Source organism: Armigeres subalbatus, chromosome 3 (assembly GCF_024139115.2).
Source record: "Armigeres subalbatus isolate Guangzhou_Male chromosome 3, GZ_Asu_2, whole genome shotgun sequence".
In the NCBI taxonomy this organism is placed as follows: domain Eukaryota; kingdom Metazoa; phylum Arthropoda; class Insecta; order Diptera; family Culicidae; genus Armigeres; species Armigeres subalbatus.
Genome location: NC_085141.1, coordinates 221,959,391 through 221,985,110, shown reverse-complemented (window position 1 = coordinate 221,985,110; position 25,720 = coordinate 221,959,391). Strand labels below are relative to the sequence as shown.

General features: G+C 40.1%; 1 protein-coding gene and 1 non-coding gene across 2 annotated transcripts in view; both read left to right on the top strand.

Annotated features, from left to right (window-relative positions):
• Positions 1–25,720, top strand: part of LOC134220171 (neuropeptide CCHamide-1 receptor-like) — a 205,873-nt gene that overhangs the window by 164,007 nt on the left and 16,146 nt on the right. The window contains exon 6 of the mRNA XM_062699158.1: positions 7,306–7,409. Coding sequence (XP_062555142.1) covers positions 7,306–7,409 — 104 coding nt within the window. The remainder of the gene's footprint in view (positions 1–7,305; positions 7,410–25,720) is intronic.
• LOC134228188 (5S ribosomal RNA) lies at positions 5,045–5,163 on the top strand. Its single transcript, XR_009983858.1, has one exon. It is a non-coding gene; the product is annotated as a 5S ribosomal RNA (ribosomal RNA).

The following is a 25,720-nucleotide window of genomic DNA, read 5'->3' as shown; positions in this document are numbered from 1 at the left end:
GAGATTCAAAAAGGTTGAAGAGCTTATTTGGACAATAAATAAGTTATCAACGCAGTTCCTCAATCCTCGACAGCTTTCATATGGCCTGCCGCTGACATAATGGAATCGTTATTTACGATTTTTCCGTGCACCGCTCAGCCTGTCATCCAGTATGAAGCTGCTGATGGAAGAGGGTTAATGCCAGTAGACTTCTCGTTAAAATATCGCATATGGCGTGTGGTTTGGTGGTTATTGTGGCGTTTTACTCAATTTGACCTTTCCAACATGCACCAGACGGGATTTTGCTAAAGAATTGAGTCGTCGTTGATTACCAATCTGTCACTGAGGAAGAAATCTTTGTTAATTTTTATTGATATTTTTTACCATCGAGTAATAGCTCTTCCTATCCTTATCATAAACTTTTGTTTCCAACATCATGTAATTAGCAGCTTGAAGACTTCTAAGCTTACCATGTTCGTTGCAGTTTTCTTGGAAAGAGTTGGTTCATAGTATACGAGATGACTTTCTATGATGAAAACTCTCATTGTTCTTCTCTTCGGTTAAGATATTGTAATTAAACATACTAAGCAACGAGAAAGAGCTTGATTTCTTTGCTGATTCGAATTTGAAATACTTAAAGATGATTTGATATAAATCATTAGGCAAAACCCAGTAACAAAAGACCTCCATTGCACTGATGATTAAAAGCGAGAAAATGTCCCCCGGAGGTGTATTGTGACAATGTCAGCTCGCATGACAGGTACTGAAAGCTTTTAATTAACTGTGAAAAGCTTGAAGAATACTCAGTCGAATGAAGGTGAAACGCCAATAAGAGCAAAACATCGTACGAGAACCAACTCAACATGAATAGTAATCCTCTCTGGATTGGACATAACCGAGGGAATGACATGGTTAAATCGTTTTCTCTTTATCTTCTTGTGTGGAAAGGAGGACTAATTGATGTCATTGTGCAGATTTTACCTTCTTCAGGCCCTTGCATGTACCACAATGATGAAGCATTTCCAACCATTAACTGGCTGATATTCCTACATATATTGTGCTCTACGTTTTAATTTCTGTTGAATAGCGTGTGGAGGCGAATGGTACTTCATACATTAGCAAAGCGAGGTTGATTTGTCTTGTAAAGTTGTTCGACGATTTATTCAAATTTGGAATATTTTAGTTCGCAAAACGAAACATTCGGCGGTCAAATTATTACAACCACAATACGTTGATTAACCTGGAGTTATGTTTTACACATTGGAGATTATCCAATTTTGGACTAAAGATTCCCTGAGTAACAAAAAAATCTGCAGGTAAGAGATTGTTGAAATGAAACTGTTTGAAAATGAAACTGAAGTCTACTCTGTACTGGGGAAATGTAAACTGAAACAGTAAATTTCCCACAGCGCAAAAAAAAACATTTGACTCCCATTTGTAAATTTAGGCTAGGCTAGGGGGGGGGGGGCTTTGGCCCCTCCTAGAACCGAACTATCCCTCCTAGAACTCGCTATTTTGCTAAGGTTTGCACATATCTAACTGTTTGACCATACATGGACGTAACTACAGAGAATGAATTTTCTTCACCATCTCTCTCTTCGAAACATTACAGCAAGTTGAATTTATTTTAGATAGTTGTAGTTAACGTTTTAGATTTAGGGTAAAAGCGAAGTGAAGCTACGCTTCCTCAATTCTCAGCTCCAGATAATATTTTTTAAACTTTGGAACTTGGGGTCAATTCGCCAAGATCTGTCCCCTAGGTGAAATTCGCTTGAAAAATTTCAAAAATAAGCGCTTTTATCAAAAAACTCACGTTGTCTGTGCTTTGGGGTCATATTGACCGGAAATTGAAATTTTTATAACTTTTGAATTGTTTGGCCAATTTAGGATTTTTGGGCAGTTTCGAAAGATAATTTCGAAAGATATTCTTTTCAGGAAATTACATAAAATTGAACATAGATGGGCGGGTACCTCGCGGAGAGAGTAAATAGGGTACAAAAATAGTAGCATTTTGAAATTCTCCGTCAGAAAAACAGCTTGAACAATGAACATTTATCTGAAAAATCTATCGCCCAACTCATCTACCACCATCTTGCGAGCATTTTAAACCAGGAATTTTTTAGCGCATTTCTCCAGGAGTTTCTTCCACAACTCCGAGAATTCCTTCAGGAAGTCCATTGGGAAATCCTCCAAAAATTGCTTTAGGAATTCCTTTTAAAATTTATCCATAAATTCCTCGTTGGATTCAGCCTTCGCAAATAAACTCTGGAATTTCTCCAAAAAAATCTTGTAGGAATTGCTTCATCTCTCCAAAAGTCCTTTGGATATTCCCAAGAAAGCTCCTTCGGGAATTTTTCCTGAAAGATAAAATTCATTGATTTGTTCCGGAAGGAACTTCTGTGGGGAATACCATGACCAATTTAAAAAAACGAATTTACAGAGGAATACTTGAATAAATTTGAGGGGAAGTTTTCAAGAATTGGAAGTAATATCCAGTGAAATTCCTGAAGGATTTGCTTAGAGAACTCCTGTACGAATTTCGTCGAAAAAAGCACAAGAAAAAGAATGGTAATACCTTAAAGATATTCAAAGGAATTGCTGAAGGAATTCCCAGAAAAAAAGCTGCAGCGTTTTCTAAGTAAATTCATTGAGCATTTACAGGGGAATTCCGGCAGGAATTTATGAAAAAAAAAACTTTTCCAATCACAACATTTTATTCGCTCAATCAATTCTCCAATTCAAGGTCAACTTTTCCACACAACCCAAGTATTTATTACTTCCAAAGGAACTACCCGAGGAATTCCAGGAGATACTTCCGGAGGGATTCCCGAAGGAACTTCGGAGGTATTTCCGTTGGAATCACCGAAAGAATTCCCCCAGAGCTTCCGAAGGAATTCCCGGACGAACTTCCGGAAGGATTCCTCGAGGAACTTCTGGAGGAACTTCAGGAGGGTTCTCGAATGATCTTCCGGAGAAATTCCCGGTGGAAATCATCATTATCATCTAATGAGTACTCCCAAACCATGAACATTCGTCAAGCAAATGTGTTCTATTTAGAGTAACAAAGTCTGTCGACCTGTTTCAAATGTAGTGCATGCTCCTTGTAGTACATAGAATAGAATATGTACGAAGAATAACTTCTTGGTCATCCAGGAAATTCCTTGAGTAAGGCCTTTTGATCTACATGCGCAACCAAAGGTCTGTCGATCTGTTTCAAATATGGTGCATGCAAACACTTGGGTCTCTTCCGTCCCCAACGTCCTCACCTCGGCGCCGTCACCCAAGATCTCTTGGGCCAGAAGTCCCGCTAGCTTGCGCTCCACGTTTCAGCACCAAGATCATTTCACCGGTCTTGGTACGTCTGACGCTTCGCGCGTCCTGTCCGCGTCCTGGCCTAAATCTTTTCGGTTGCCCTCATCGACGTCGGCCTACTTATCCTTATCAGTTTTCATGGCCTCTACTTTGTCCCTAACTTTCTTTACGGGTCGAGATGCGCTCAACTTCCGCTTTGAGCTACTGACCAGCTGCCAGGGATTTTCGGTCCCTTGTGCCGATGGCACCGGACGACTGGTACCCTTTTGCGGCCCGGCGACTTGGTCTGGTTGGTGCCTTTCGCTTTTCAAGCCGAGAAGTCGCCTTCTCGGGTCAACGCCCTTCGGGTTCCACTACACCCTGATCTGCTCCGTCAAAACGACGTTTGGCCTTTATGGTCGCCTACAGTTTGGTTTTGCTCTGAGCACCTTCGCCGGTTTGCTGCCTGACCCGTTTTTGGTTATGCGCAGTCTTTTCCTCGTTGGCCGTCAGGGCAAAATCAATCGCCTCTTGGGCCAAAGTCGCTCTTCCAAAGAAGGAGAAGGCCTTGGTTGTGGCACTTTTGTTGGCCTTCTCGCTTCCACGGATGGCTGATAAAAGCTTTCTGTTCTTGTCTTTAAACTCGAACAACATGGCGGCGCACCAGCAGGTTGTGTTTCAGTTCCTTATGGATGTTCTGCCTTCCACTTGCGAACTCGACCACCCATATCCCGGGTTGTGGCTTAAATATTGTACCCGAATCACAAAGTCTAGATTATAGACACTACAGGTTCCAACCCTAGTAACATTTTGGTTTCATGATGGTTTTAAAACACTCTTGAAGAGTAAATTATGGTCTTCAAGAGTTATGGTCTCACTCATCACTTCTCGTTTCTCACTTCTCGCTTCTCACATCTTACATCTCCCTTCTCGTATCGAACTTCTAAATCTCACTTACCACTCATTTCTCAGCTCTCACTTATCACTTCTCATTTCTCACTTCTCACTTTTCACATCTCACAACTTTATCTCATTTCTAACTTCTCATTATTCACTTCTCGCCTCTCACTTCTTACTTCTCGCTTCTCACTTCTCTCTTCTTAATTCTCACTTCTCACTTCACACTCCCCACTGCTCCGTTCTAACTTCACCCTTCTTTCCTTCACTTCTAACATCTTACTGCTTTTCGTTTCTCGCTTCTCACTTCTCACAGCTTATTTCTCTCCATTCATTCCTTGCTTCTTACTTCTCACTTCTCGCTTCTTACTTCTCACATCTCGTATTGAATTTCTCACTTCTCAATATCACTTCTCATATGGTGCTTCCCTTTTCTCGGCTCTCACTTATCACTTCCCATTTCTCAATTCTTACATCTTACATCTGACTTTTCAAATCGAATTTCTCACTTCTAACTTACCTTACCTCCTCTCACCTAGCTTCTCACTTGTAGCTTCTCATTTTTTGGCTTATCACTTCTCGTTTCTTGTCAACAATCATTTTTTTTTTCTTATTGGCATTACATCCCCACAGTGGGACAGAGCCACCTCGCAGCTTAGTGTTCATTCAGAACTTCCACAGTTATTAACTGCGAGGTTTCTAAGCCAGGATACCATTTTTGCATTCTCGCATATCATGAGGCTAGCACGATGATAGTTTTATGCCCAGGGAAGTCGAGACAATTTCCAATCCGAAAATTGCTTAGACCGGCACCGGGAATCGAACCCAGCCACCCTCAGCATAGTCTTGCTTTGTAGCCGCACGTCTTACCGCACGTGTCAACAATCATACCATGTTGAAAACACCAGTTCTCGTCCGATCACTGAAGTTAAGCAACATCGGGCGCGATTAGTACTTAGATGAGTGACCGCTTGGGAACGTCGCGTGTCGTTGGCCTTCAGTCCCAAACATCATCTGTTGATTCCCTGTGTAATTACAGCTGACCTGGCAATAACGGAGTAGCAACCGTGGGCGGTCAATCATGCTCATGCTTATTTATCACTTCTCGTTTTTCATTTCTAACTTTTCACATCTCACATCTTTATCTTATTTCTCACTTCTCACTATTCACTTCTCATCTCTCACTTCTTATTTCTTATTTGTAGGGGTATGTGGCGGGACCATCATCATCATAATCATCATCATCACTTCTCACTTCTCTCTTCTTACTTCTCACTTCTTATTTCTCATTTCTACTTTCTCACTTCCCCCTCCTTATTTCTCACCTATTACATCTCACATCTCACATATTACTTCTCAATTCTCATTTCTCCTCAAATCTCACTTATCGTGTCTAATTTCTCATTTGTTACTTCTCACTTCTCAATCTCATTTCTCACTTATCGCTTCTCAGTTTTCGCTTCTCACTTATCACTTATCGCTTCTCACTTCTCGCTTCTCACTTATGACTTTTCGCTTCGCACTTCTCCCTTCTCACATCTCACATCTCTATTTCATTACTCACTTCTCACTATTCACTTCTCGCCTCTTACTTGTCACTTCTCATTTCTCCCTTCTTACTTCTCACTTTCAGTTTCTCACTTCACACTCCTCACTTCTCCCTTCTTACTTCTCACATCTCACATATTACTTCTTATTACTCACTTATCAATTCTCACATCTCACATATTATTTCTCACTTCTCACTTCTCACAGATCACTTGCTACCTCTCACATCTCACTTCTCACTACTCATTTCTCGCTTCTCACTTCCTGACTTCTCGCTTCTCACTTATCACTACTTACTTCTCTACTTTCTACTCTAAAGGCTGTGGCCAAATGACCTTCGGGACTGACGGCCTTGGCTCTAATAACCTAGCATCGTACCTCTATTATTTACTTTTTCCTTACAAAAGACTTAAAATATTCTTTCGAAAACCGTGTAAAATCCGAAATCCGCGTAAAAAACGCAAACGACTTTTGCATAAATTAATCAAAAATCAACTGTTTACGATTTTAACTACGCGGATCCAGTAAATCCAGTACACAGGATTTTGTTTTTACACGATTTTTTTCGCATGTATTTTTGATCGTGTGACTTCAATTTGCCACCAATCTCTTCGCAACATGTTTCAAAAAATCCAGAATAAATCAAAGAAAAATCACATGACAATTAATATACGTTAAACATTTAGGATGAGTGGAAAATTGAGAAAATGTAAATCGTGTAAAAACAAAATCCAGTGTATTAATATACCGGCCAAATAAAGCAGAACAAATTATTTTGATCGTTCTGTGAACTTCCCGAAATATAAGCATAGCAAAGTTACGTTGTTTTTCTTTTGAAATCCCTATCCAGATTGCTATCAGAAATCAAAATATTGGTCCTTGATTTCAATCTAGAACACAGATCACAAAAGCACGAGGATTACTACTCCTGGGAGGGGAAGGAGGTGTTGATGTAGTGCTTACTTTATAAGAAGATCCCGACTCAGTGACACCCTCATAAGTACCACGGAGTTGGATATTGAGGAAGGTATTAGTTAGTTAGTGCCTGTAGGTGACAATGTTACCGTGGTAGATCTTACACCGTAACACACAATGCAAAGGTGTCTATACCCAGCATTACGGAGGTTCTGCACACTTTCCGAAATATAAACATTCATTTATTTATTTACTCACCGACCGTACAAAGCACAAACTCTGACCTCGCGGCTATCCTGCGTCCCAATACAAACGCGCCCAATTTTGCATTCATAATGTTCATATAATAAATCTACCGATGGTCGACAATCAATTATACTGGCCCACCCTAAAATGTACGTCAAGTTGTTCTTTACATGATTGACAAACATTTCATATTCATAGCATAATATATAGGTACACAAGCTTCACGATTCATAGCAATAATAGAAATATCATAAAATTGGCAACGTTTAAGCATCATCAGCATTGCTAAAATGCATTTTTATCCATAATAAAAACTTTTGAACCAACTACCAAAACCAACGTTACAACAAAATTCCTCCCACGTGGCATTTTCCCCATGCTAACATAGTTGCTTTGTCTATTTTTCTTTTTCACCACTTTTCTTTCCAGGTCAAAGCGAGGCGAAAAGTTGCTGTCACCGTGCTGGCGTTTGTCGTTATATTTGGGATCTGCTTCCTGCCGTCGCATCTCTTCATGCTGTGGTTTTACTACAAGTAAGCTTTTAGTTTGTATCCCAGTGGCGTTTGGCTTACCGCCGCCCCCACCGAGTTGCATTTTTCATGCCCGGTGGTAGCCGTGTTGCTGTTTGCTTATCTCCCATAGCTCCCGGGGTTTTTCCCGTCGGTTTCCTCGAGTGACGAAATGCATTTTATTGCTCTTCTCTCGACAAGTTGAATAATGGCAGTTGAAGTCGTACACGTCGACCCCAGATTGACGATTCTTATAGCTGCCGGCGGGCACATGTATGTGCGGAAGTTTCATTTCTCCGGAGAGTGCGATGTGCATGTTCTTCAATTAATGAATTTAGCAAACAAAAGTGACAGTAAAATGCATTTTCTTGGATGGTGGTTCAAAGCTGTTCAAAGATGCACTCGACTTACGATGAGAAAAAATGTCTCATTATATATTAACTGATAGGTATCTGGAGTACTTTGTGTGAATAAGTGCACCGTAAAATAAGTTGAAACACTGCGCTATATACATGTATTTAGCTTATATTGCCGTTTTAAAAACCAATTAAAAACAAAATATATGTACTTAGTGAGACTCATGATACACGAGATTACTTTTCAGGATGGTTCTTTATTTTGTTCGTTTGAATTGTGCGCTTATTAACTCGTTTATGGCTTCTTTATAAATTCACTTTGATTACCCAGCGTATTACTCATAAACTCCTTGATGGTAGGAAGGGGGTGCTGGGGAAATAAAAGGGAGAGTTTGCGAAATTTTTAAATGCTTCATGTTTTACTTTTTTTCAACAGCAATTGCACACTATGAGAAAAAGTAGACAAAAAATCTCATAAGAGGACCACGCAATTTAAACATGATCCATTCTCATTCTTTTCTTTAGTGGAGATTGTAGTAGGTATTCTAGAATAAAGAAGGGAGGGACAGAAATTTATTGATTTTTTTTTCAAACGCTCAAAATCCGCAATCATATACCGGTCCAGCAATTCATACCCACCACAATCAACGAAAAAAAATTGCTCCTACCTCTCAACGAGTAACGAGCAGCTCGTCGAATTCTAATTTTTCAAACACGGCCACCTATGCAAGCATCGCTGCAGGCAGGCAAAACGTCATTTCTGAAAATTTACCAACGATGAATGATTTTCATACGATGAATGATTTTCTTCAACGGAAAATAACGTTCGTTTTGACGACTCATGTAGCATTGTCCACTCCCACGCAAACCATCACCACAGACAGGTTGGGTAAGCCTTCGGTTACCGGTTGGTGGTGTTGGTTTGCGTGGGAGTGCCATCAGTTTGGACAAATCGACGTTTGAATCTTTGTTTACAAAATCACATACGTCCTTTTGAATAAGTACCCGAGAATTATATTCTTCGTTTGAAACCAAAGTTTTCTATACCTTGGGAGTTTCTGTTGAAACAAATTTTGGACAATTCTCTTTTATTGCTGCCTACTTGCCTCTCTAGTGCAATGGGCAGCAAAGGAATTTATTGAGGGCTGATCTTCAAATTCTTCAAAATTTCATAATGCCAAACACCGTTCATGGAATAACGCTCAAAGCAATTCTAATGGTTAAATTTTATTTGAAGATTGTTCTGCGGGATATTCTACTATCCCTATTAAATATCCCAATGGACCAACTTGTTTTTCTTCCAGTCGAAATCCTTCTACAATTGATTTAGTTTTAACGGATTCAAGTCAGCTGTGTGGCCAATTGGTAACTCATGCTGACTTTGACTCTAATCACCTTCCTGTCACGTTTGAAATCTCACAAGAAGCCATAAACAATCCAATCAGCTCTACTTTCAATTATCATAGAGCTGATTGGGATTTATATAAAACGTATATCGATAAGAATTTTGATGTTGATATTCCTCTCGATACCAAAAGTGATATTGATAATGCTCTCGTATCTTTGACAAATTTAATTGTCGTAGCCAGAGGCATTGCAATTCCTAAATGTGAAATTAAATTCAACTCCATTATTAATGACGACGATCTTCAGCTACTGATCCGTCTTAAAAATGTGAGGCGAAGGCAATACCAAAGAACTCGCGATCCCGCGTTGAAAGTGATTTGCAAAATGAAATTAAAAAACGTTTCGCTATTCTGAGAAATACCAACTTTGAGAATAATGTCTCGAATTTGGATCCCAGTTCGAAACCCTTTTGGAAATTAACAAAAATTCTTAAAAAACCTCAAAAGCCGATTCCAGCGCTTAACGAGGGAAATAAAATTTTATTAACAAATGGTGAAAAGGCTCAAAAACTTGCTCAGCAGTTCGAGAGTGCCCATAATTTTAGTCTAGGTCTCACTAGTCCAATTGAGGATCAGGTTACACGGAGCTTCGAAGACATTCTCAATCAAGAGAATGTTTTTGACCCTTCGTTGGGAGCTATTTTGGATGATGTGAGATCTGTTACTAGAAAATTTAAAAATATGAAAGCCCCGGATGATGATGGTATTTTCTACATACTTATCAAAAAACTTCCCGAGGGCTCTTTATCCTTTTTGGTTAATTTATTAAACAAATGTTTTCAATTGGCATACTTTCCTGATAAATGGAAAAACGTTAAAGTTGTTCCAATTTTGAAGCCGAAATCCAGCTGAGGCTTCTAGTTATCGCCCAATCAGTTTGCTTTCTTCAATAAGCAAACTGTTTGAAAAAATATTTTAAATAGAATGATGGTTCATATTAATGACAATTCTATTTTTGCTGATGAGCAATTTGGTTTTCGCCATGGGCATTCAACCACCCATCAGTTATTAAGAGTTACGAATTTAATTCGGCTCAACAAATCTGAAGGATATTCGACTGGAGTTGCTCTTCTTGATATAGAGAAAGCATTTGACAGTGTTTGGCATGAAGGTTTGATTGTAAAATTGATGAATTTTAATTTTCCTCTGTACATCATTAAACTGATCCAAAATTATTTATCAGATCGCTCACTGCAGGTAAACTATCAGAATTATAAATCTGATAGATTACCTGTAAGGGCTGGTGTCCCCCAAGGCAGCATACTGGGGCCCATATTGTATAACATTTTTACTTCTGACTTACCTGATTTACCACCAGGGTGTCAAAAATCTTTGTTCGCAGATGACACAGGTCTCTCAGCCAAAGGGCGAAGCCTTCGTGTCATTTGAAGTAGATTGCAAAAAAGTTTGGATATTTTCTCCACTTACTTGCGAAAATGGAAAATTTCTCCGAATGCTTCTTAAACTCAGCTTATAATTTTCCCACATAAGCCGAAAGCTTCTTATTTGAAACCTTCTAGCAGACATATTGTCACTATGAATGGGGTTCCAATTAATTGGTCTAGCGAAGCTAAATATTTAGGACTTCTGCTAGATCAAAAATTAACTTTTAAAAGTCACATTGAAGGCATTCAAACCAAATGAAACAAATATATTAAGTGTCTATAGACACTTAATAAACAGAAAATCGGAAGGCACTTCAGGGGATTCAAAATGAAATTTTGAAAATGATTCTGAAGTTGCCTCCGTTTAATAGTACCAATGAACTTCATAGAAGTTCTTATATTAAGACATTGCAACAAATGTCCAACAAAATAATTTCCAATTTTAGACAAAAATTGTTGCAATCTTCTATTGCCACAATTAGCTCCTTGTACCCTTAGTATAAATTAGGTTGAGTTTAGTTTAAGTTGAAAACATTGTAATTCCTACATGGTTCAATTCAACCAGAGGAAAAATCTCAACTGATAGAGGCAATTGAAATGTATTAATCTATATATATAAAAATGAAATGGTCTGTGTTCGTATCCGCATAACTCAAAAACGATGGATTTTCATAATGGATAACAGTGTTGGTAAAAACTCAAAATCTCAAAACTTATGGATGATTCAAATCAAGCGTGAGTTGAAACGCACTCAACTCAGCACCTACAAACTCATGGATGAGTTGAATCATCGTAGGTTTTCTTTTGTTCTCCTTCGTTAAAAACAGTGAATTGACGTTTGTCGCATAAAATATCAGACACTCTTTTATGTAAAAGCAATAAATTGCCCCCAAATTGATTTCAAATGCGTTTTTAAACCAAAATGATTTTTTGGCAAATGAGTGAAATGATGCGTTTTAGCATGAAAATTTCAAGCGTGATGCATTCCTTTAAAATCGCAGACGATTTCGTTAGCACGGGAGCGTTCGTAGATTGATATTTATGAGTGATTTTACCAACACTGATGGATAATAATAAAATAATGGATTTTCATCATTCCTTCAGCAGATATGTTCGTTTCCGACGGCTTTATATGATATTTCCTCATGCAAAATCACGAGTATACTAGTATCCGAGTATGCAATCCTATAGGATTGAGTAAATGGTGAAAAACTAGAACAAAGATTCGTATGGGCAGATCACAACGCGCATTTTCGCCTACTAGGTATGCAGAACAACGTCTGCCGGGTCGAATAGTAATAATTAAAAATGTACATAGCAAATAAGGATGATAGTGTTAAGAAAACGCGGAACACCTAGTCTAAGAGATGAATGCATGTATTAAAAAGTTAGCAAAAAAAATCAAACGTCTCACTCATAACAAAATGCTACCAAAAACACCGTAACTGTTACATTATAGCCCAATGCTTAATGCACTGTGTGTGGCCAAGCTGCAATCAGATGATGAATGAATGAATGAAATCAGACTAAGGCCGGAGAGGCCTGTGCAGTGCATAAAAGTCTTCTCCATTCAGCACGGTCCATGGCTGCACGTCGGCAACCACGCAGTCTGAGGAGGGTCCGCAAATCGTCCTCCACCGCAGTCTTCCGATTTTCGCGGTGTGAACGATGGATGCAGTGTGAACGCGGTGTGAACGATAGATTTACGAAATTGAATGCTTTCTACGGATCTACGGATCCGTAGATAAAAACTACGGAAATTTTAAAATTTCTGCGGAAATCTACGGATTTTTTTAAAGCGCATTTTTTTTTTCAAATGGAATATCTGTGACACCAGTGATTAACACTGTACTGGGACACTGTATTGAATTCGAATCTGAAACAAGCATTTGCCCATTTGCGTCTCTATAACAGTTGAAATTCAAAAGCTGTATGCCCGATCTTTAACGATGTGAGATGATTTTTTGTTAGTAAAGCAAATAATTTAGAATTTTCAAATATTCTCACTTCATTTCAAATTAAGTTCATGTTGAGCAAGCAATACGTAAGTTCTTGGTATATGGTCTATTTGGGAGGAAAGGCCGTTACAAATATTTATTAAAAGTCATGTCCTACTGGTCTCCGAAAGGTCAAGAAAGAATAATAAAAATTAATTTTTAAATAAAAAAAATCTAAAACTCCTTGGATTTGTAAAAGAAAATTTTGGAAACCCTCAAAACTTTCTAGAAATTTTATTGTTGCCCCCTCAATTTACTACTTTCAGGCAAAGATAATCCGAGGGGGACAATTTTTTAAATATTTGTATCGGCTTAATTTAATTTTAACTATGAATATAGAACGCACAGATGAAAAAAATGAATTTTTAAAAGAATTCCTGGAGGAAATCCTGACGTAACTCTGAAAGAAATTTCTGGAGAAATCTAGGATTTTTTTAGGAAATTCCATAAGAAATTATATCGTAAATTCTTTCGAAAATCTTTCAGGGATTCATCCGGAAGTTCATTAATGGGTTCTTTTAGAAACTCCATTGGAAATTCATTTAGCAACTTTCTCGAAAATTCTTTTAGGAATACTTTTTGAAAACCCGCTCAGGTTCTTCACCGGAAATTCTTCCAAAAATCATTTCTTAATTCCTCCGGAAATACTTTCGGGATCTCCTCCAGGAGTTCCAAATAATATTTGAAAAAATCCCCCAGTAGTTCCATTGAACATTCTCCCAGGGAAAGTCTTTGTAAATTTCTTCAGAAGTTTCTTCGGGGGTTCCTAAGGGAGGTCCTCGGGGAGGTCCTCTGAAAATTCTATGAAATCCATATCAAATTTTCCTGAAAGTTCTAAGGGAAATTCCGAAGGCATTATTAGAAGTCCTTCTTATAAGCTTGAGCTTGAGCTTGATTGACTGCTCGTAGTTGCAACTCCATTATGACCAGATCAGCTGTTCTTGCACAGGGAACCAACAGATGTTTGCCTGGGACTAGCTCACATCTTCAATGTACAAGTACTGGTGATCTCATTTGTTAGGTCATACTGGCGCCTGCCACGTCAGAATGCAAGTCAATGTAGGGAAGGGGGAGGAAATGATGATGCAATATCACTCGCCCACTGCAAGCCGAATATACCTCTGCACTGGCCACGAGTTTATGCGGAATTTGTTGGAATTTTTGGGTTAGGTTCGAGAGGCAGAGGTCCATCTTGGTTAACGGACCAATGTGCTGCCAATGTGATAGATAGGAGAAAGCGACTGATGGAATTTCTAATTGGATTACTATGTCTGAAACTTGATTATGCATATGTACAACATGTGATAGATTTAGTTCGGAAAAGGTATTGGAGGGTAACCGCCCCTTCGGTGGGGTTTGATCCCACGACCCCAGTTCGCATGACAGGTGCTTTCCCTACTAAGCTACGAAGGACCTCCGTCGTCCACCGCAGCTTAGCGGGTACTGATGAAACCAAATTCCCAGCACCAGGTACCAGCCGATCTCTCGCAATACATTTTCAGAACTAACTCTCACAAATGTATTTTTGTACACAATATCAACCAAGTAGGATGAGTATTTTAGTATTGTCCGGCTCCTACACACTTGCTTCTTCAGCAACGGCGCTCAATGAAGTAGGGTTGTGTGAGGTTGTGCCAGTTTGGTCGTCAGATCCCAACACGACCACACAAGCGAAGAGAGATCGCCACTCGAGATCAGTACATTCAAAGTTAATTGCCTATACCTTTTCCGAACTAAATCTATCACATGTTGTACATATGCATAATCAAGTTTCAGACATAGTAATTAATTTCCACTCCGGGTGGCTTAATACCCGGCATATAGGCATATATATAGAGAAAGATACAAAGTAGGAGAATGGAACGGACCTGGAATTGAACCCACGATCTCCTGCGTATGAGGCAGAAGCAGTAGCCATATGACTACCAAGCCCGCTACAATTATTAGAAGTCCTTCTTTGGACTTTCAAAGGAATATATGGAGGACATTCCTAAGAATTTATTTTTGAATTAATTTCCAGAGGATTTTCCAAAGAAATCTCTGGGGGAAATTCCAAAACAATTTTTGAATAAATGTCCAAAGGAATTCTTGAAGAAATTTGAGAATTTCGAAAATTCTTTAGAAATTCCTTTGAAATTCGTTCGAATATTCCTAGAGTTTCGTCCTAGCATTTCTGGAGGAAGTTCCAGAAAGAAATTGAGAAATTGAGTTTTTACTGTAGCGATTTCTCTGGGAATTGATTAAACTATTTCTGAATGAATTACTGTAGGAATTTCTGAAAATATTACTAAAGGATTTTTTGGAAGATTTCTCTTAAGAATCCTTAGTAGAATTTCTGAACGAATTTCCGGAAGAATTCCTTACTAAGCTTTTCCTATAGAAATTTCCGGAGGAAGTTGTCGGAAGTTAGTTAAATTCGATAGAAACTGATGAACCAACATTAACACAACTCTAGCACCGTCAGTACTAATTAACAAAAGTCAAGATAATCTCGGAAATGATAAAAACTTAATCATATGCCTAAACTTAAGAGAGATCTGCATGAATTTGAGCAAACTAAACTGCCAGTGACATAGCCCAACTGGGTTATCTCCAATAGGTGCAATCAGTAGAAAGGATCCAGATTTTTTTTATCTGTACAGTCTCACTCTTATACCTCCTTGTAAGGCTCATTTCGTAGTGACTGATTGTCATCGGAACATTTCCGTCTTTAAAACTGGAAAACTTTTCTCGGGATTGTTCCCATATAAGGTCATGAGTCAAGAATGTTCGAGTCTATTAGCACTGTTGGCTCACGGGTGAATTTGCGGGTAAAGTTTCGGACATCTATATAGCAAACCCGATTAATTTGATTGGGATTAGCTTTAAGCTGTAAATATTTAATCTTTAGTATTTTGTATAGTTCATTTTTCATCGTACTTACAGATTTTAGTCCACTTTTAGCTTAAGTTCACCTGATTACCGTTATAGATTCTTGTACTTTTTCGTATCTAGATGTTTACAATTCATGTTAGTTATTTTACAATTCATTTGTCAATTTTTACTTACATAGGATAAGATAACTATAGATTTAAGCCCAAACGAATGTAGAAATAGTAAATTTAGGATAAGTTTTATAAACCACGTTTAGATTAAGATTTTACTGTTTTCTGTTTATCTGTTTTGCTATCGTACTTCTAACGAACTCACATTTTGCCAATGGTTTGACCATTCCGTTCTTCGGTATGAGTGCCAGCGCATTGTATACACACGGAAGGTAAGGACTATCGCCAACATTCCCCGACCCGTATTACCGGAGACTTGCTTCGGTTGTACCATTTTCGGCGATATCCAGAAGTGCCAACTTCGATGCCGCTCTTTGCAATACTCCTCCACTTGTTTGCACATCAGCAGCACGAACCCTACCGTCCTTTCCAGCGTACGTTCGGAGTACCTTACCCCGAATCCAGCCATTTCGTATTCCGTTTTCAACGATGATTACAAGATCTCCAGATTGTAGTGGCTTCACATCGTTGAACCACTTTGTACGTCGACAAATAGTCGGCAGATACTCTTGTATCCACCGTGCCCAGAATCTGTCTAAAGTCTGTTGAACATGTCCCCAATTTGTTCGTAGAGCGATTGCTGTACAGGTAGGTGCTTTCGGTGGTTGAACAACTCCGCTTGAACTTAACATCAAGAAGTGATTGGGCGTTAAAGCTTCGTCATTCTCAGCTGCTACAGGCATATAGGTCAGTGGTCTTGAGTTGACCATCGATTCAACCTCGACCAGTATCGTATAAAATGTTTCCTCATTAGGGCTTTTGGAAGTAGACAGTGTATTCAGGCCGATCTTGACGGACCGAATCAAACGTTCCCACGAACCTCCCATATGGGGCGCCGCAGGTGGGTTGAATCGCCACGCAGTTTGTCGGTTAGTGAAGGTACTTGACAGAGTTTTGTTGATTTTTTGTAGCTCTTGCCTCAATTCTTTACTAGCGCCTTGAAAGTTAGTACCTTGATCACTGTAAATCTCCTGCGGAGCACCTCTTCTAGCAATGAATCGTCTCACTGCCAATATGCAAGAGTCGGTTGAGAGAGTACTAGCTACTTCAAGATGTACGGCGCGGATGGTTTGGCATACGAATAAGACTACCCATCTCTTAACATTGCTCCTCCCGATACGAATAAAATATGGGCCACAATAGTCAACTCCAACAAACGTAAATGGTCTAACGTACGCTGCTAGGCGACATTCAGGAAGCGGAGCCATTCTAGGGGCGAAAGCAGAAGATTTGTGCACGGTACACCATATACAGCTCTTTGCAACCACGCGAACAACATGTCTGAGGCTCGAAATGTGATACTTCTGCCTGACCTCATTGACCACAGTCTCATTATTACCGTGCCCGTACCGTCGATGGTACCAGTCGATAATTAGATTGGTAACGTAGTGATTTTTTGGAAGAATCACTGGAAACCGTGTATCAAATGGTACAAAGCGTGCTGCTCCAATACGCCCATCCACTCGTAGTACGCCAGCATCATCCATCTTTGGTGATAATTTGCGAAGAGGGCTAGTGTTGTCAAGTCGCGCTGCTTCATTCGAATTGTGTTGCTTTTGCCTGTGGATTTGAACTACCTCATCCGGGTACGCTTCCGATTGCATCCAACGAAATAGCACGATCTCAGCTTTCTGAAGCTCACTTCGTGTTAAATGTGCACATTCTTTAGTTGACCCAAAGGACGTATTTTTTGCATACTTCGAACAAAACCGGATTACGTATGCCACTGTTCGCTGGAGTCTTTCCCATTTCGAGAAACGCTTGTATTCGATGAACGACTCGGAAGATTTGCGATGATGTGCATTCAATATACAAAGCTCTACGGTAGAATCCGGTTCCGGTAACACATTACAAGGCCACTGTGACTCTTCTTTGTACAGGAATTCTGGACCCACAAACCATCGTGAATCCTGTTTGAAGCATGGACCTGCGTCCCACTTTGTCGCTTCGTCAGCGACGTTAAGCTTACCGGGAACCTTTCGCCATTCTTCAATTTTCGTTTAAATTAGAATTTCACCAACTCTGACCGCTACAAATTGTCGATACTTTCGTTGATCCGACTGAATCCAGGATAGAACTGTGCTCGAATCACTCCAGATTAAACGACGACGAATTGGTAGGGTGTGACTTTCTTGTACAGATTTCACTAGACGGCTTCCTAGCACCGCTGCCTGGAGTTCCAACCTCGGGACTGAAAGTGGCTTCAAAGGGGCTACTTTGGACTTTGCAGATACCAAGGTACAACGAATCACACCTTGATCGATGATCCGGAAGTATGCTACACAGGAAAAGGCCACCAAGCTTGCGTCTACAAACACATGCAACTCTATGTTATCTAGACTGGGTAAATCGTATCCTGGGAAGTAACACCGTGCTATCCTAACTTTTCCCATCTCACGGATTGCCCGGATCCATTGACACCAATTCTTATAGATGTTGTCCGGAATCTCCTGATCCCAATCCACTTTGCTTCGCCAGACATCTTGTATCAAACACTTGCCATGAATTACGTAAGCAGCCATCAGCCCCAAGGGATCAAATATGCTCATGACAACACGGAGAACTTCTCGTTTTGTCGGGATCTTATTTCCGTTGAGTAAGAGTTCAATATCTGCTCTCAAGCATAGCGAGAATATGAATTCATCTGTGTCAGGTTGCCACTGCATCCCGAGGACCCTCTCAAAGCCCGTTGATATATACACGACAAACTTTTGCTTTCGTTCATAGAACTTCCGCCGACTTGTTCTACATCTTTCACAGCATTTGATAGCCAATTTCGAAGTTCGAACCCAGCTCTGGCGTGGACTTCTTTCACTTCTACAGCAATACGTATGGCTTCCTCTTCTGTATCTCTACTATCAAGATAATCGTCAACGTAATGATTGTTTGTTATAGCGTCTACTGCTTCTGGAAAATGGGTTCTCCACTCTTCTGCATTTCGATTGTTGATATACTGCGCCGAACATGGCGAGCATGTTGACCGAAGGTTGCAACATAAATCACGTATACATCAATTGGTTTCACAGGATCGTCGTGCCAGACAAAACATTGAGATTGTTGATCCTCAGGGTTTATGAGGATTTGAAAAAACATTTCCCTGATGTCACCAACCACAGCGACCTGACGTTGGCGGAATCGATATAGAACTGACTGAAGTGATGTAAGGAGGTCCGGACCTGTGAGCAGCATCGAATTGAAAGACACCCCTTCAACCTTCGCTGCTGCATCCCACACCATACGGATTTTCCCCGGTTTATTCGGGTTCAGCACTAATGCAAGAGGAAGAAACCAGGTTCTCCGCGGATCAAAGGTGTCCAGCTCATCCTGCGTAACCTTGCGTATGTAGCCCTTTGCTTCCAAATCGTTGATATGCTTCTTTACCTTGTCGTACAATATTGAGTCCCCTATTAGCTTGCGATCGAGACATTTTAACCGGCGCTCCGCCATCGGACGGCTCACGGGAAACTCGATGTTATCGTACCGCCACAGTAACCCCGTCGAGAATCTTCCAGAAGTCATTCGATGCGTCGTTTTCTCCATTATTTCACGCGCTCGTCGGTCGTCATCAGCCTCGAGCACCGGTGCAAGTTTAACCCCAGTACTTTCAATGGAGAAGAAATTCTCAACCAGAGAGTGTAGGTCAGAATCACTAGGTACAGCACAGACGTGTAAAAGACGATGTTCCGGTGGATTATTCAGGCCTTCTACGTTTCCGTAGATTGTCCACCCTAACTTTGTTTTCGTTGCAACCGGCTCACGGGGTTTACCCATTCGTCTTTTCAAAGTTACCAGCAAGTCAGTGTTATTCAGCCCAATCAAAATACGTGGAACTTTTCCACCATAGCTTTCCACCGGCAATCCTCGAAGATATGGGAATTTCTGCGCTAGATCTTCGTAGCATAACGCTTGTGGTGGTAACCCCAGACTTTCCACCGTTCGTACTTCATCCAACGTATAGCGTTTTTCCCCAGTAGTGCTAGAGATATCCAGCTGTATTATTTTAGAATCATATTCAGTGCGTTTTACGTTATTTGTCCACTGCAAACATAACGATTCTACCTCACCATCGATTCGAAGTTGATCTGCAATAGCTTGCTCCATCAGGGTATATGAAGAACCATCATCTAAGAAAGCAAGCACATCGATCGTTGTGTCTCTGCCGTATAAACGAACCGGAATAATTCTAAACAGCGTTGTCCGTGACCCTTGACGATGTATGTTTATTTTGGCAGTAACTTGCGGCAGGCTGCCGTTGGTCGAAGACAGGTCTGGATTCTCTGAATGCAACAGACTGTGATGCTTCAACTCGCACCCATTCAATCCACAGACTGGTGCCTTGCATGGCCACTTAGCATGTGCTGTCAAACATCGTCTGCATAATTGTAGCTGCTGCACCAACTTCCAACGCTCATCGATGCTACTTCTCTGGAACTTGAAGCACTCCCTGACTTTATGGCCCAGCTTTTCACATACTGGACACGGCTTGGACTGGAGTGTTCCCTTTTCTACGGAGATGCTATCATTCTGCTGTTCGCAATTTGCGTGATGCCCCTTTGCCTTCTCACCATCATCGTGTGCATTCAGAAACCCTTTTTCCTTTAGTTTCGGCTTTTCCAACTTCGATTCATAATCACTATAATATGTAACATTACTTGCAGCGGAGACGATGGAGGACATGAAAGCCCCGAACGTTCGTAGATCCACTTCGGAAGCTTGTTGTTGGTAGAGAGCCCAGCTCAGTTTCACATTTGCTGGAAGCTTGCCCACCATTTCCTGCAGTAGTATTGGGTTTGAAAGGTGGTTGTCCATACCCAAGGACAGTGATGGTCGATTCCCGAGAGAATCGGCAAAAAGCTTTTATTCTCTCACCACTTGACACACACTCGTCTTCTATACTGTCGTATGCGAATCAACACACGCGCTCTCATTTTGATGAATTTGAGAGGACCCGATTTCAAGCATGTTCATTTCTTCCTATACTCGGTTGATAGCGGATTCAGCCCGCTCTCGATTCACTCTCTGCTGATCGAAGCAGCCCAGAAATTTGCCCAAGTTCAATCGCTGCTCGATAATTTTCAGTGAGTGAGTCTGATTTCACTCATTTGATTGCAATCAGACTTGTTATCTCCCCATATGCGTCGCATCGTTTGCAGTACCTACGAGGCGCTATGGATTAGTAGTTCTAAACATCATAGAGCATCACTTGGATTATATTATACAGATATTGGTAACATTTAGTTTGCTTATATACTAAAGTCAGTTGATAGTTACCACCTAAATCAAAGCCTCGTAAAAAACGTGATAAGGTTCCCACAAACACGCTCGACCGGACAGTAGATGCAGCGAGCCAGCGATAGATTCACGGTGACATTGACAGTCGCGTCGCGTGTGTTAGGGGAAATAAAGAGTGTAGCATAGTGGAGTTCCATGCCAACACAAAAACAGTTTTTAGAAACGTGAAAATATCAAATGTGTTGACAAAATCGTTTTTTGTAATAAGTGTTAGATTCTCAAAGGTTCTCATAAAAGCAGAAACTACAATAGCATAAAACCAAAATTTGCTGTAGAGATAACGCAAAATAACGGTATAAAAAGTTAGCAACAAAATTATCTTCTCTTTTATTGCTGACAAAAATGTTCGGATCTTTGTCATTATTATCTCCGACAATAACAAAGCTTTGTCGTTGATTCTCCTTTGTCGTTTGTTTCGCAAGCGCATGCAAGAAAAATTGGTTGCCTGAATTTTGCAAATCGGTCAACCCCTCGCGAGTTAAATCGTCAGGAAGGAAATCTCAACTCATTTTCATTATAAAGAGATCATATTTGAAATTCTAAAATATTGTATTGTAAAGTATCATTTGGTGCATGATGCGCACTTTCTTATATATAACATGATTTGAATTCTTGCTTTACACGATGATCCACAAGCACGATTCGGTTTAGTGGTGGTCCGCCGATTTATCATAGAGAATTCACTAATACGCAACTTGTTCCGCACTTGACATAGAAGTAACACAGAAGGAACTAATTCAAAAAACTTTCAATAAATATTCAATATTATATATGCGATGAAAAACATACGATCTTGAAAAGTATCACGCCGCGTGCTTACTCGCAGGTTTATGCATTTACAGTTTCAAACAACTGAAAACCGAAATTTAAATCCCCCAAGATAGCGAGGCGATAAGTTCAAACTGTGCTTAGCACATACGCTTATGCTTTGATTCGATCAATGTGAAGTCAAATGAATGCTAAATAAGCATCCTTTACACGTCCCCACTTTCATGCATCTCTTTATTTCGCAACCGATTCAAGCAACGTACATTTCATATACATAGTATACTTCCAAGCCGATGGAAGCAACATTCCTGTGCATACCCCTTTTCCTTTGCCGAACAATGGTAGTGAGCGTCGACTCACATTTTCATAACATGATCCAATCGCTCACCCCGAGACTGCACGCTGGATCGAATCTAGAAACGAGAATGAACTGCCGATTTTCCCTTCTGATTCAATCATCATACGATTCACCCGAACAGCAATTACCACACACGCGCGTTTGAAGTATGTTTACTCATAGGCAGGATTCACTCAGAGCGACTGCAGCCACACCTGCTATCAGCAGAGAGAATGAATGAGGGCCACTCATGCTCTGCGCCGATTGAATCGGAAATAATTCCAAAATGAACGTTCATCGAACCGAGTGAAACCATCACTGCCCAAGGATTGGAGATAGCCGCACAAATTTTACACAACAAGTCCAAAGCTGATACATAATACCTTCCAATTGATCGGCCTTTGGTACAGGTACAGACCGCACATTGTTAAGAGGGCTATTCACGACCAGCTCTGGACGACTACATAATGTTTGTAGATTGCTCAGTATTTGAGGGACCGAGGAAGGATGCAAGAGTTGATAACCGACTACGTTGAGAGAATTTCCGTTCAAGCAGCGTTGTAGTCGCATGAGGTTTTCATTCAGTAACCACTAATATGGGTGGAATTCGTGTAGCTTCTAAAGAAGAGTGACCAATCCAACGGATTTCCATCGAAAACGGGAAGGTCTTTCGATACAACATGCCGGGCTGCAAGTTGCTGAGCGCTCGGACCACTCGCAGGAACAATGGAAGGAATACTCTGCGATGCCGACGCACTTGGAATTGGATTAGGATAACTAGGGATACTTGTTATAGGAGCATTAGTCACCGCCAGTGGGTGGTTTAAATTATTGTCTGTACTTGTCTTACAAGGGATAGTTGCGGGAGTCGAGTTCATAAGAGGATTCCCGAAGCGCGGGGGATCTATCGGATTTGACGAAAACGTAACTACAGGCTGTCGTGACCTACCTCCGGATGGCACCCTTTCAAATATCACAGGATCAGAAAGTGATGCAGTTTGGAGATTCCTTAGTGACTGATGTTTGCTCGTTGCTCGGAGGTTGTCCAGCTGACATTGCAGATCCCTTATTTGGTTCTCTAAACTCACTTCACTAGTCTCTACCGCTGACTTTGAAGCATACACGCCTGGTGGACCACCTTGCTTCGTTGCTGGTGGAGAAATTAATTCAGCTTCTGTTAACGTTTGCTCGGGAACAGCAACCGATTGCGAAGCAGCAGCACATTTGGGGCTTGGATGAATTCCTACCGGCGAAGGCATTCCGCCGATGGCAATACTGTACAAAGAGATTTCATCGGAGTTTACATTTGGTGCGCGTTCCTTGATTTTATTAGTTTGAGCTTTCGTGACTGATATGCTACTGGTAACCATACTCTGTGCAGTGGTACATTTCGGGATCGTTCCAGTGCGCGACTTGGCGATCATCGGGACATATGCATTCCCGCTGTCTTCCAACGAGGCTGCTTTCCTCTGGTTTTCCAACCAACGATGCACCGTGCTACTAGTGCTTCGACTACTACGTAGACTTTTCAAACTCATATTATCTCTAATTTCATCCGCAGTCCGCAAAATGTTGTACTTCTCTCTAATGAATTTCCTTTCACGATGTCATTTCTCCTGATTTTCCTTCCGCTTTAGCTCCAATTCCTCATGCATTGCTCGATCACGTACCAACTTCTCGTGTTCTTCGACCTCATGAATCAACTGATCTTGAACTCGTTTTTCTTCCTCTATGCGTTGCAATTCTAACTCGACCATCTCATGAATGCCATCCGTGGTTGATGATTTCCTAGTGCGCGTAGAAGTTCTAGACGTACGTGGTAAGCATCGTACGCATTTGAAACTACGATCCTTCACGGAATCATCCACGCCCACGCAAGTAAAGTGATACCACACATCACATAAATCGCACTGCACCATCATACGATCTGCAACATCAGGCCGATCACAAGCAGGACAGTTGAATTCTTGAGTGGATTCTTCTTCAGTAAGCATTCGCACAGAGCAGCTAGCACGATGACGGACACTCGACATGGTTTATCAATAGGCTCCTCACAGTGATTGTTGCTATGGTAGCTAACAGAAATTGTCCGATAACCTTAAACAGGTTGATAAAATCTCTTATAGCCTATTCAGATTACGCCATTAATGACATAATAATTGGCGTTTCAGGGTAAATACGCTTTATGATGTCATTATTTACGTAATATTCCATACATTTTGCGCTGTCAAAAGATACCCGCTAAAAAGAGTCATGAAGAATTTATTACGAACAATTATTACGAGAGAGCTTTCGTTCTAACTGGAATGCAGCGAGAAATTCGACAAAACAAAACTGACAAGCGTGACGCTCTCTTTGCCAGAGAGAAAATTCTCTCTGTTTTCATTTCGTTTCATAGTTGACAGTCATGCTCTTTCTGTCGCAGCAGGGTCGAATGCATGTTAGATGGAAATCTTCTGAGCGCTGAAAAATAACTCGGATTGTGATGGTTTTGTGGAAAGCATTTTATATGATGAAAAATAATGATGATAATTATTTATTCTTCACTTATTCAACATGAATTGTTTAAAAAACAGATGCTCTCTAGAATTAACATGAAGTATGTATTTAACTTAAACCTAGATTTAATAGAACAAATCGAATAAATTTTCAAAGTTCAAGCGCCAATGCGGAAGACAATTTAAAACGTAGGAATGGTTGTAAAACGAATATATTTGATGAATAAACATGATTTCATAAATTGTTTCAATTCTGCTCCTTGAATGGCTTAATATACTTTGGATTTCAACATTTTTCACGTGGGACAACTGTACGATTTGAATGGGATGTATATATAAAGTAGATTAACCTTAAATAAAACATGGATTGGTAATGCATTAATTCATCCAAAATCCAGTTTAAATTATATCACATTCACACGATTCGATTTTGTTAGAAGCTGTATCATTGATTGTCGAGTAGAACGCAATGGTTCAGTTTCCATTTTTGAAAAAAAATAAATTGCTGAGTTGCCCTTCATACATGGAGATACTGGTGGAAATACATTTTAGTTGGATAATATTTCTTGAAAATTGGTCCAATCGTCCTATTTTTATTTGTTTGTGAGAATTCCCAAAAGTATCTAAATTTTTCTATCAAATCTCCGTTCGATCATAGTACAGAATCAAAATACTTTTTAAACTTAAAAATAAATTGAGGAATAGTCTGATTCCCCGAAGAACGGCGCACGCTTCGCTCATTATCCTTAATGAGAGCTTCAAATATTCTTCAAAAATCCCTTTTCATATTTTTTTTTATATTTTTTTTTCGTAGAAACTTTGTTCAGAAAAAAAATGTTCGATTGTCGCCACACAAATGCTTGATTTCGCAAATTAAATTTTAAAACTCTCCTTGGATTCAACCCTGTATTAGCGTGCAAATGAGGAAACATGGAAACGTCAAGATATATTATCTTGCTGCAGTCTGAACACCTCGTAATAATTGGATACCCTCTCACTTAACAAAGTCATAAATAGCCCAATCTGAATAGGCTATTAAAGATTTGTTGGCTCACGGGTGAATTTGCGGGTAAAGTTTCGGACATCTATATAGCAAACCCGATTAATTTGATTGGGATTAGCTTTAAGCTGTAAATATTTAATCTTTAGTATTTTGTATAGTTCATTTTTCATCGTACTTACAGATTTTAGTCCACTTTTAGCTTAAGTTCACCTGATTACCGTTATAGATTCTTGTACTTTTTCGTATCTA